This window comes from Mauremys mutica, chromosome 3, assembly GCF_020497125.1.
Source record: "Mauremys mutica isolate MM-2020 ecotype Southern chromosome 3, ASM2049712v1, whole genome shotgun sequence".
NCBI classification, from domain to species: Eukaryota; Metazoa; Chordata; order Testudines; family Geoemydidae; genus Mauremys; species Mauremys mutica.
In genome coordinates this window covers 200,421,201-200,434,816 of record NC_059074.1, presented here as the reverse complement: position 1 = coordinate 200,434,816, position 13,616 = coordinate 200,421,201, and the positions used below count along the sequence as shown (strand labels likewise).

The 13,616-nt window shown below is 44.0% G+C and overlaps 1 protein-coding gene across 2 annotated transcripts in view; it reads left to right on the top strand.

Moving 5' to 3' along the window:
* SNAP25 (synaptosome associated protein 25) overlaps positions 1–10,883 on the top strand; it is a 93,530-nt gene extending 82,647 nt beyond the window's left edge. For both annotated transcript variants that reach the window (XM_045008752.1, XM_045008751.1), the window contains exons 6-8: positions 1,143–1,268; positions 3,622–3,766; positions 9,584–10,883. In XM_045008752.1, the coding sequence (XP_044864687.1) occupies positions 1,143–1,268; positions 3,622–3,766; positions 9,584–9,652 (340 nt within the window). In that variant the 3' untranslated portion in view covers positions 9,653–10,883. The remainder of the gene's footprint in view (positions 1–1,142; positions 1,269–3,621; positions 3,767–9,583) is intronic.
* The last annotated feature ends 2,733 nt before the right edge of the window (positions 10,884–13,616 follow it).

The following is a 13,616-nucleotide window of genomic DNA, read 5'->3' as shown; positions in this document are numbered from 1 at the left end:
TTCTGCTGTTTAAGTCCTCTGATCACTTTAGTGTCAGAACAACCCAAAGTATGCTGCACATCTTAATATCTGCCACTGCTGGTATGCCTGGATTTTAATTTTTCTCATATGGCGGCTCAGTCAAAAATGGCTCTTGGAAAGTTTGCAGAAGCTAAAGAAATGACCCGTGGAAAGGCATTTTTTTTAAGTCCTGAGGTTTCAGGTTCCTGAAGAAGGCCAAGATCTATTTTTGCCTGGGCATTGCTCATTGTGAAGGCTGTTACTGCTGGTGCATTAAGAGTATGATGAACCCCTGGGGCAGTTGTGCTTAATGAGAATGCTTCACTTCTTATTCATGCCTGTAGCTGGTGCATGAAGACACTCTAAAGGAATTTCCCTTTCTGATGCTAGTTTGCTTGTATTTCTTTTCGCCTGCACTCATCCCACTTCTGCCTATTTTACTTTTTGTCTCTGTGGACAAAGGTTTGTACATCAACTGTCGATGTATGGTTACTATTTTCAAGTACCGATATATTATTTAGAAATCGAATGAAATTACAGTCACTGACTCAAACGCTAAAAACAAGTCCCTCCTCCCACAATGCTATATATTTTAAAAAAACATTGGAAAGATTAGGGCCTGAGATGCCCACTATGCCACAGATTTTTTTTTTAAAAAAAGGACTCTTTTGCATGAAAATGTGTTAAAATCTAGCCTAATCTATTTTTCTCTAAGCCAGTGTGTTGCTGTGATGTGATGTACACACTATATTTGGCAGTTTTGTTTTTATGTCTGTCTGCCAGTGTGTTCTCTGTGTTTTATGTCAAAGTACACACGTGTTGCTGTAATACAATTGAATGTTCTCCCCGTTATCGTTATTTTTATTTTATTTTATTTTTTTTGTTCCAAAACCCAGTGTGCAATGTTGCAGACTCGACAATTGCAATTCGCTCTATTGGAAACGAAATCTCGGAGCACTCTAGTTGTTGTGGCAGTGAAAAAAAAAAGTTTTGTTGAGGTTTATGATATATCGGTATACGATAAATGCCCCTCTAGCTTAAAACTCATTTGCTTGATGTAGCTCTTAGCTTGGAGATGTAAAGATTTTTGCACTTGTCTCTTTCTACTTGGTGCTTTCTTGCTCACCCTCTTTTTTGCATAGGCTTAAATCAAGTGATGCTTACAAAAAAGCCTGGGGCAATAATCAAGATGGGGTTGTAGCCAGCCAGCCTGCACGTGTTGTGGATGAGCGGGAGCAGATGGCCATCAGTGGTGGCTTTATCCGCAGGTGAGCCTTGTTATCCAGTTTTCTTTCTATTTTCCCTGGTGCTGATATATATAGATTTCCTCCATATGGTCCGAAATCCTGTATTCTTCATTAATTCACTCTGTGGCACTGGGGAAGTTACTAAGGCCAACATTTTCTACTAATGAGTTGGCGCTCTGTGATTTTCAGAGGTGCTGAATACCAGCCGCTCCTGTTGACATCAGTTGGACTTGTGGGTGCTCGGCTGATCTGAAAATCAGGCCCTATGTACCCACACTGAGTGGCCATTAATCTCTCTCCTTCAGTTTCCCCAGCTGTAAAATTGGACGAATGATAATAATTACTTGACCAAGGAATTGCTAGTACTCAGGCACTGACCCTGCAAAGTGTAGCACCTGGGTGGACCTCTCTGCCCACGTGGTCCCCATTGACTTTAACGGGTTTCTGCATGGGCACAACACTATGGAAAAAAGAAAGGCTGGGAGGTCTAAGTAATTAATGATTGTAAAATACTTTGAAGATGAAAAATGTCCTATAAATGCCAGTTTATTATTACAGTTCCAAGATACCTAGTGGTTATCATTGAGCATCAGCACTGGAGTGCACCACCAGATTTAAAACCCCTTATTTTCTATCTAAGGGTACGTCTACATCCAACCTCCCAGCCTGGGTGGACAGGGTTGGGCTAGCAGAGCTCACACTAGGTCTGCAAGAACATCTGTGGAGATGTTCCCTAAACAAATAGCGGTGCAGACTCCCACTCAACAAGGCCCTCAAGCGAGTGCATAACTTAAAGCACATGAGTGGTGCCGTTGTCTTCAGTGGAACTACCCAAAGCTTAAAATTATGTACAGCCTGATGCTCCTTGCTGAACTGGGGCCACAGTGCAGTATCTGGGATGCTGTGGTGCACTGACTGCAGGTTAATGTTGCCATGTAATGGCCACCTCTGGGTATGTGGTGCTGAAATGAAATCCACTGGTAACAGAAAAATGTGCTGACTTGACTTCCCACCTGCTAGCCTTCTCTTTTAGCTAAGGAGACAGTGGTAAGTAAATATTGATTACAGTGTCTATAAAACAGATATGTAGGTGGCAATGCTATCAATTAAGTTCATAATGACAGCTGCTCCCCAGAAAGGCCTACCAGTATGCAAAGCTTTGCTCTATGGAGACTGAGGTAACTGGATTAATAGGTAAATATTCTTCTGTCAACTACTAACCACTCGCTTTTTGGATGCTGTGATGAAGGGAGATGTGTGTACTGTGATGGGACAGGAGGATGTGGGACTGGTGGAATCTCCATCCTTAGAGGTTTTTAAGCCCGGCTTGACAAAGCCTTGGCTGGGATGATTTAGTTGGGGGTGGTCCTGCTTAGAGCAGGAGGTTGGACTAGATGACCTCCCGAGGTCTCTTCCAATCCTAATATTCTATGATGTGGGGACCCAGCTGCCATTGAAGTACACTGAGACTGCCATTTACCTTTCCACCCCTAGAGGGCGTCCCCTCCCAGTCGGGTATGTGGCACAGAGGTGGACTATCACAGGGGAAGCTTACGCTGCTGTTGCCTGTGCCATATTTGTTCTGTGGCTAAACGGACGACATCTGCCTTGGGGGTTATCCCTCTGCCACCTTTTGTGATCCATTAAGAAACACAAGAGATGGTGAAAAGCAGTGACTTTCCAAGCCAGCCAAGCTTTTTCCAGTGTTTGAATCACCAACCAGTGACTCCCTGCATAACTGGCCAACTATTAGAGCTGATGCATAATTCAAGTCTCAAAGGCTGAGTTCTTTTGCAGGGTCTGCTCGCCACCAGCTAGAATTTTCTCTTTAAGCTGCAAAAATCAGATGGGTTGAATGGGGGCAACGGGAAATTTATACTGACACTGATGAATCCAAGAGAAATTTGATGCACTTGTTTATTTTTTTAATTACTTAAAAATTCATCATTTAAGCCAAAAGCTCCTCCGTAGTGCTTTGATTAGGCTCAAATCGGCCAGATGAGCACTGTCGTCATAAGTTAGGCATAGGTAACAGGTGGATGGGATCTCTTTGCTCAGCACCCCGCGGGCAGCTCCCAAATATTCTGCTCACTCATAAGCAAAACCTCAAGTCCAAGAGTAGCAATGCTCAGAAGAACCATCACTAAAGGCAGCACTGCTGGTAGTGACAGCCCAGTACTTCTGGCAGTGGCAGGATTAGAGTGGTTGATGGTGAATGGCCCAGAGGAAGGTTGAACAGCTCCAGAGCAAAGGGAGATGTCGGGATGGGTAGTAGCTGGCAGGGCTGAATGGACGAGGGCTGCTGGATAGCTGCATAGGTACCCAGACTGGTTGAGTCCATCTCCACTCAAAATAATTGTGTATTCCCTCACAGGGTAACAAATGACGACCGAGAAGGCGAAATGGATGAAAACCTTGAGCAGGTCAGCGGCATCATTGGAAATCTCCGTCACATGGCCCTGGATATGGGCAACGAGATTGACACACAGAACCGCCAAATTGGCAGGATCATGGAGAAGGTGAGGGCTGACTTGCCTCTTGGAGTAACAACTTTTCCATACTTATCCTAACAAATCATGTTGCTCAGCAGTGCCAGACAGAATGCCCCCCCACACACACACACTCCTTTCAGCAAGCCTTCACCTGCAGCATCCTGTCAATTCCCCACCTCCAACCCCACAGAGAGCCTTCAGCAATTACTCTGCAGAGGCCCATTTTTTTGGCTCTGGGAAGAGGGAGCTGGGCCCAGGAGCTGGCAGATCTCTGCCAGATTCTACCCCCTCCCCCCCAAAAAAGTCCTTCTGGGTGCTACTACAATACAAATAATCAATATTACATTTGAAATCGCTATTAAAACCATGCCTGCTAAAAAGTCAGGGCCACCATTTCAACACCAGACCCCTACTCCAGATCTTTGGAGTTCGTGTCTTTTTTTCCATTCAAAGAGCTGACAACAACTTCCGTGCTTCACTAAGAATCCATTAGCAGCCTCACATCCGAAGAGCCACATAGTTCCTGCCTTTGTATTGGCAGATCTCCCGAAGGGAACTGAAAGGAAAATAAGGGGGCAGAACCTCAGGGATGTAAATCATTGTGGCTGTATTGACTTCAGTGGAGATTTGCACTATCTGAGGATCTGGCCCGAGAAGTTAATGCTGACCCAAGCCAGAATAACTTGCGTTACTGAGCCTCCTCATTGACTAAATCAGAGAGCCGAGTGCAAGACATATGCGCACTCAGGCATAGGTGCTGGAACTAGGGGGGCTGCCGCACCCCTTGGCTTGAAGTGGTTTCCATTAAATACAGGGTTGACAGTTTGGTTCAATGGCTCTCAGCACCCCCACTATAAAAACTATTCCTGCGCCCTGACACTCGGGGACATGTAGCACTTTGTGACGTTCCTTGTCAGATTGCAAGCCCAGGAAGCAAAGAATGAAGGGCCTCATGATTTGATGACAGTGACTGCACCTGTGACAGACATCAGGGTGGGTCAGGTTATGTAAAGGACATGTTTTCTTCAGACCAGCAAGCTAAACTTTATAAAGAAAAGGAGCTGGGATACATTGAGAAACGCACGACCGTTTTCACGGCACCACCTGTAAAACTTCACACTTCTGGAGTGAGGAAAACTGACATGGGGCGTTATGTGATTGCTAATATTCAGCTCAATGCTGAATGAAAATTGTGTATCTGTGATAGGAGAAGGGATCACAGTGTTGCACGGCATGTGTCATATCTGTCTTGGAAATGGGAGGCATAGTACACACGTGCTTTTTTAGATGAAGTGCAGGAGCGCATGCTATGCCATGCTAGCAGCCAACAGTAGCATGACACTCACACAGCCTTACCAGTAGGTGATTTAACACAGATGACATTTTGGTGTGTGGCATTTGTGCTTACGGGACGTAACGATGCACCGAATACTGGCTAGGACTATCCCGTTGCTGTGCAGAATCCAGTTCTTGCTTAGAAAACATCCTGGCTGATGTTGAAAACATAGGCTAGGCACTTTGTGTAGGTAAAGCCTGGGGGCAAGATCTTTAGTTGGTATAAATGGATATAGTTCAGGCGTTATTTCATCTGCACTGATTTATACCAGCTGGGGATCTGGCCCTCTATGTAAACCTCTTACACAGCTAGGTACACAACAGGCTACAACCTGGCTTCTTAAACTAACACAGATGTTTAAATCCAGCCGGAGGTACAGCACTGACTTGGCAGGATTCTTGGTTTCTCAGCTTTTGGCTGAGAACGCTGACCCATGTGCTTCTGAATAGTGGATCTGCACACCATGCTCACGGAGCAAGCGTTGTATCTTTGAACAGGTAAAACGAGGCAGTGTTCGCTGTGCGCCGAGCTCTGCGTAAATTCCCAACATCCTTCCTTAAAGCTCATTGTCACGGGAGACCATTTCCCATCCATAGCATGTTCCTTCATTCTAACCAAACGCCTGCAATACAGACCAACACAGCAAAATAGGCTACCACCCAGCTCACCAGGGTAAGTGCATCACACAAATATAGCATGTTAACCCCCTACTCTGGATCAAGAGAAAATAATGGATCCTTAAATTGACCAAGTCCTTGGCTCATGAAAACAACCAAGGAACAGTACCAATACCATTCCCTGCTTCAAGCTATGAGATTTAAGACCAGCAAAGCTGGATCAGGTCAACTTCGAGGGAAAACCCTTCCAGGTGCTCCTGGAAGTGGTGATGGTAACTCAGTAGGGAGGACTCTTCCCCAGGGGTCAGTAATGGACTAATGATCTGTCCTAGTGGTATGGGGCACTGTGCTGCTGACGGGGCTGTTATTCAGAGGAGATGGGAAACTGTAGCCTTGCTCATTTGGAGTCATTAAAAATCCCCCCGCTGCCACTCCCTGTAAAAGCAGAGGTTCGCAGGCAATGCCGGCTCTGGGTGCTTATACGGCACTGGACTTAAGCTGGATCTGTGAGCAACTTGAAGCTACCTCAGAGGACAGAGCTCTTGACTGACCTATCCAACTACGGAGAGTGGTAAATAAAAGCCTTTGCAGTTTCCCTCTCTTAACTCAGAGATCCAGATATAAAAACTCAGGAACGTCCTGGAGATTTGACACATTCTCCAGAGGACTTTGGGTTACAATGAGCCATAAATATGGGGTGGGGTTTTCAAAAGGGCTCTGCTTCAGCCTACCTCTGCCCTCATTGAGGTCAATTGTAAGACTCCCACTGAGTTCAATGGCTACCCATGGCCTTTACCATTTTCAAGGAGACTGTCGTGCCTTCGTCTTTGACGAACTACAACCTTGCCCCAGCATTGTTCCTGTTCCTTCCTGGAAAACTGTTCACGGTCTTCCAGCCTTCTAACATTTCAAAAGAAGCACCATTTGCCAGGAACAAACGCAGATATCCAGAGATACCTGAGGCCAAATCCACATCCAGTACAAATGCTCCAGTGATGTCAAAGGACCTATGCAGATTTACACTGGCTCAGGGGCTGGCCCACAGAGAAACCAAAGTAGCACCGCATTCATTACGGTACTAAAAATATCTTTCTGCGTAGCATTTGTCAAATCAATTATGGGACACAAGGCAGCAGACACTAAAGAAAAGATTATCGGCATGTCCATTTTGCCACTTATAAAAAGAACTTGAAAGGCCCATGTCTGGAGAAGTCACTGTGCTGCTCTGAGCGTCAGTTCCCCCACCTGTAAAAAGAGGATAACTGTACATACCTCTCAAATTCAGTAAAACATATTTTATACGCCATAGAAAATTGGAGACTGCAGCAGATGCTAACAAACAAAGGCAAACCACAGAAATACTAATGCATTTTCCAAAAGAGAGGTACAGGGTTCTCCATTAAAATCTTCACAAGTGCCTGAGCAAGGCATTAATGTTATCGGAGTATTCATGGCATTCTCTAACCTATAGCACAGAAAGAATACTACCATGTCATTGTCAGCTTACAAAGGCTAAAACATGTTAATGGTGATGAGTCTAATATTAATGGCTCCACTTTATCAAAGGTGCAGAAACATAAACAATACCTAGCGCTGAGCTAACGCTTTACAGAGGCGGTAAAATAACACTCCCTCCCTCTTAGCCAGTGCCTTTTCATCTAGCTCGCTGGATTATCCGTATCCCCATTTTGCAGCTCTGAAAACTGAGCACAGAGAAAGGAAGTGACTTGCCCAAGAACAGCCAACTGGCTAGTGGCAGAGCCAGGCCTAGAACCCATTGCTCTAGCCTCTGCTCAGGAGAATCATAACAGGAGAGGTGGTTGGTTTGTTCAGGAGAGGTAAAAGTTCTCTTCCCCAGCGTGTTTGTACCTGGGAATGAGCTAGAAAGAGGCTCCAGAAAGACCCATGATTTCAGACTGCAGCACCAATTTTTCCACCAGGTTTTGTTCTATACAGAAATCTTTATAAACCCAGGTCCCACTTCTCCGGCCACACAAATGACGGGCAAAACTCCCGTCAACACCAGTCGGAGCAGGACCAGACCTTGAAATGACAGAACCATGTTGCCATAGTGCTACCTGGATAGTCATCATGAAAAGCAACACTCAGACAATACTGAGCTAATAAAATGAAATGGATACTTGCGCATTTGAAATGAATGCTAACAGAGCAGTAACGCCATTCTCACCCTTCCCAGAGGGTTACCAGCCTCCCAGGACTGTCCTGGAGGCTCCAGGAATTAAAGATTAATCTTGAATTAAAGATTATGTCATGCAGTGAAACCTTCAGGAATACACACAGCTCCAGCTGGCAACCCTGCTTCCCATACCTATATACATTGGGCTATCGACACTGAAGAACATTTGGGACTAGATCCTCAGCTGCTGTCGATGTAGCAACATCCACTTGGATACAGCTGCACCGGTCGACTTCCGTTTCGATCATGCTCTTTTATCTCCAAAGCTGACTTTGGGCAGTTACCACAACCCACAGTCAACGGGGGATCCAATTAAAAAAAGAGTCTCAGTGCCAAAAAAAGGGGAGTTGTCTAATTTTCAAAATTACTGGGCGACAATGACGTTATACGAAGGATGAATTTAACGCACTGTGTTCAATAAGATCCAGTCTGATTATTTCAAATGATATTTACATTTCTCAAAAGGAATTGCCATCTTGTTCTTATAATGATATTCCAGTGAGCTCCAAGATGGTGAAACCTGTATTCCTGGACTCTTTCCTTCCACATAGAGCCCTCTACAAAGTGTTGCAGGGAGTGCGCTGAGTGTCTCTTTTGGAACCAGTGTCTGAGGAGGCTCCAGAAATCTTATCTTTTTGCTTCTTTTTGTGGACCTAATCCTGCCTGACATTCCCATTAACTTCAATGGGATTTTGAGGTGCAACCACATATGAGGAGTAAAGGATTGGGAGCATTGTAAGTCCTTGTATACATCTGACACCAGAGCATGCGGTGGAACTGATGGGCCTGATCCTTGGTCTCTCTCAATTCCCCTTTGTGCTATTATCTGCTGGTGAAAATTAGAGTAGCCTTGAGGCTGCTCTAATTTGCACTTGTGCCAGTTGATCTTGTGGGACGGGTGAAAGGGTGGCATAATGCCTCCTATTCCCTTCCCACCACAGGTGCAGCAAGTGCTGCTCTGGCCTGAGGATTCAGTCTGATATATTTTCAAAAGAAACTTGTCTCTTCTCAATGGCTTTCTATGAGAGCACAATCTAGCTCTCTGTCCTGATGGGTTCTCTGCTGCTTTGCCAATGCAACAAAAACAAAAGTGTTAGGCAGCCTGGACAAGTTTTAGATCATCATGCAGCCAGGGCAGAGCCCAGATCCGTGACATCCCACATGCTTATATAATATCAAAGCTGAACGCAGCCTTACGTCAGTAAAAATAGCACATCTGGTACAACCGTTGATGGATGAATTTCAAACTGGGTCAGATTCCTAGCATTAACTTCAATGGTGCTATATCAGCTCACACCCGCTAGGGATGTGGCCTAGCATTTGGAAGCTCAGAGAAAAACCTGAAATGTGAGATGCTTATCCAAAGTTTACCTGAATCTCTTGGGCTTGCAAATTTGGGTGGGACTTCCATGCAAACAGGTGATTTCTATTAGTCGCAGAATCACACAGTTTAAGGTCAAAAGGGGCCCAATCTACAATCTAGTCTGTCTTCCTGCTGGGCCCCCAAAAATACAAGAACAGCCAATTTCATGGTATTTCTGAGCTTCTCCTTCCTGAGTTGGCCAGGATTAGGAAGCAGAGAGGTAGGTAGCAGAGAGGGCCCCGATGGGTGAAATACTCTACTACATATTTAGCAAAGCCGATGTTCTCTCTCTGCTATGTAATCAGTTGTTTCTTTCCTTCCTTCCCCCTAGGCTGACTCCAACAAAACCAGGATTGATGACGCCAACCAACGTGCAACAAAGATGCTGGGCAGTGGTTAAATGCCATGTAGTGCATTTCCCTCTTAGCACCGTCCCAGACGGCAGTTTCTTCACGCTTTTCTCATGGTATTTACCTACTAGGTTTGCACACATGCACATATCAGCCCCCATTGTAAATGTTGTCCTGTGTAGTTTGTCAGCTTTCCAAAAATGATACTTGTAATTATTTTTTTCTAGATATCTTTCTTTCCAAAGGTTGTACATAGTGCTGATCTGATGGCTCGAGCTCACTTTGAAGTTTGGGGGGATTGTTTGGTTGGGGTTTTTTTCGTTTGTTTGTTTGTTTCGATTCTCTCTCTCTTGAGTTGCTTTCTTTTTCTTTTATGATGTTTGCTGAATGACAACAATGTTGGAATGCTAACTGTGCTGTTAACCTTTAAATATACAGTATTGTTCTTGTAAAACTGTGACATTCCACAGAGCTACTGCCACACTCCTGTCTTTGGGTATCACTTAACCTTACTGTCTTCTGTTCTCCATTGCTGTCATCTGTTGTTATGATTTCATGATAAGACAATGTGGAATTATATAACTATAACAAGCATTGCACTAAAAAGTGATGTGATTTATGCATTTATGCATGAGAAATAACTAGACTTCTAGACTCCTACTTAAACAAGACTTTTCCCATGGCAGTAGCACATCAACAAACGACAACAGAAGCATGCTCGGTATTGGGACTGTGTTATACCAGCAAGTATGCAGTAGTGCCACTTTTTTCTTGTTGATCTATATACAGTTTTTAACCATGATCATTTTTTTTTAATTATGGAAAAAAAGATGGATTGGGCACTCACCATTTCATCATTGCCAGTAAAATTGAACCTTTGGCTGAAAATATGTCAAAGGCAAAAAGAAATAGGTGTAATATATTGGGTTTGTCTGTTGCTTTTGAAGATTATCTTTTGGAGGAAACGACTACCATAGGAATTGATGCAAAGAGATGTAATTTTTTATAAGGCTCTATCTTACTAGTCGCTATCCTCGTGTGGTTTGTTATCAGTACAGTTCTCTGTTGCTTACCTAGGGCTATGCACACCAAATCGCTGAGATGTTTAGTAGCTGACTTAATGAAAAATAATAATAAAAAATAACCTACATGAATGAAATCTAGATAAACTGTGAGATAAATATCATTGCCGCATGTAATATGAAATTCTTTCTGTCTCCTGTCAGTTTGTGACGTGATTGACATTTTGTAGCTAGTTTAAAAATTATTAAAAATTATAGACCTCGGAATCTGTGCTTCCATTATCCATTTGTCGGCCTGTGTGTCAGTGATACCTTGTTATTTTCCACCCGCGTGTGAAAAGGGAGCCAGGATGTGGTCCAAGGGCTCTTTGCAAATCACTGGTATGTAAGGGCTGGCAAGAAAAGATTTCCATTTGGGATGCTAATTAAAGTGACAGGGAACTATTCCGAACAAAAGCAGTTTGCACCGAGCAAACTGTGATGTGATTATTGTTTTAAATGACCTGGTTTGGGGAGCTTGCTGAATGCTGAGATGAAACCGTCTCCCTGTTCTGGGGGAGAAAATAGAATCCATGTGCCAGATCCCCAGCTGGTATAAACCGGTGTAGCTTCACTGAAGTCAATAGAGTGTTCTTCATTGATACCAGCTGAGGATCAGGCCTCGTGTTATGAATATAGCTGTATTCATAGAACCCTAGTAACTGTAAAATTTGTATAGCCTGGTAGGAATGCCTTTAACAAAGGATTAAATATTTACTGACAATGAATATGGTTAAAAATAGGTTTGGTGTATATTTTCCAGGTATTTTTCTTATGGGGAGTCCAGTTATTGTCAGCTCTACGTGAGTGAACAATTCATTCACATGGCCCTCCATCAAAACATATAAGAAAGCAAATGCCTGGCTGTGTTTGTTCTTGCAGTTCTTTATTTTTAGTATCTGTTATCATTCCGTTTGTTCCTCCACTTTCTCTCGCTAAAGGGTAAACTTCTGGCAAATATTATTATGGATCAGACTCTGCTAAAATTAAAGAGCTACGTCAGACTCGGGGAAATGTGCAAAACCATGGGCTTAGATTTCCAAGAATGGGTGTCTACGCTGAGAGTCCTAAAGCCACATTCACATGATTTATACTCCCTGAAGATCTGGCCCCACGTCCTGATGTTATTAACACCCTTCTAAATAAGTGAGCAAATTGTCAAAACATAAAAGCATCACTGATAAAGTTGGCAGATGACGCAAAAATTGGCGGCATGGTAAATAATGAAGAGGGCAGGTCACTCATGCACTGCGAACTGGATTGCTTGGTAAGCTGGGTGCAAGCAAACAATGTGTGTTTTAATATAGGCCAAGGAACAAAGAATGCAGGTCATACTTACATGCTGGCGGGGCTCTGTCTTGGAAAGCAGTGACTCTGAAGAGTTCATGATGGATAAAAAGCTGAACATGAGCTCCCACTGCAACACGGTGGCCAAAAGGACGTACTGCAAGGCATAAATGAAGGAATCTTAAACAGAAGTAGAGAGGTAATTTTACCTCTGTATTTGGCACTGGTGCAACCACTGCTGGACTAGTGTGTCCAGGTCTGGTGCCCACAATTCAAGAAGGATGTTGATAATCTGGAAGGGTTAGGAGAAGAGCCACCCAAGTGATTAAAGGATTGGAAAACATCTATTTATCTTAACAAAGAGATGGGTAAGGGATGACTCGCTCACACTCTGTAAGTACCTACATGGGGAACAAATATCTAACAATGGGCACTTCAGCCTACCAAACAAAAGTATAACAAGATCCAACGGCTGGAAGTTGAATCTAGACCTGTGGTTTTCAACCTGTTTTCATTTGTGGACCCCTAAAAATGTTCAAATAGAAGTGCAGACCCCTTTGGAAATCTTAGACATAGTCTATGGGCCCCCAAGGATCAGCAGACCACAGGTTGAAAACCACCGATCTAAACAAAATCAGACTGGAAAGAAGGTGTAAATATTTAACAGTGAGAGTAATAATAACTTACCAAAATGATGAATTCTCCATCACAGGCGATTTTAAAATCTTTGAAGTCTTTCCTAAAATATCTGCGGTAGTTCAAACGGGAATTATTTTGGAGATGTTCACTGGCCTGTGCTATGAAGGAGGCTGGACCAGATGATCACAGTGGTTCCTTCTGGCCTTGGAATCTGTGACGCACGTGTAAATGCCGAGATGCACACTCCAGTCACTAATCTCTAAATGTAAATCTTCACGCAGAGCTCAAGTCCTACCTCAGCTGAAATTCACCCCGGGTGGGGAGGTCAGTACAAGGCCTTACAAAGGGACATATAGGGGGAATGTTAGCTGAGTAAGCAGCCAGGCAGAGTTTGTATGGGGCCAGTGTGGGGCCCACCAGAGCTTTGCTGGGTTCCACAGATGACTGGGCTGTCCAGATGCCCAGCCTCATCGTCTGAAATCTTGCCCCAAAACTCAGATCTAACCAAACATTTGTTGATCTCTGTAGAAGCACGGCTGACATCTAAAATCATGTGTTGTTTGTAAGCCGCATATTACAAGTCCCCCTCTGTACTGAGCCCTGGAGGATATGAGTTGGGACAGCCCCCAGTTACAGAGACTTGGCTTGTTAGCTCAAGCTGTAGCAGCTTGTGCTTTTAGCCCTGGAGATCATTGCTTCGGTCCCCAGTGTGTAGGCCAAGATGGAGGCCGTCACACATCCTGGCCACTTCCTACTCTCAGAAGGAAACAGAAATACCAAATTACCATAACAGAGGCTAATCTTGGGGGATCTCTGACCAGGGGGAAATTCTGAAGAGGTTAGCTCATGAGAAAGTCAATTTTCATGAGATATCCTGCCTGATTTCTTCAGCCGGAAAAGTGAGGAGAACGCTGAATCAGCTTTGTATGAATTATGTAGGCTTCTCTGAACCAGACCTTGAAGCTTTTGGAACTTTGACACTCATTAGCATTACATAGCTTCAGCTATTTTCATCCCCAATTACAAT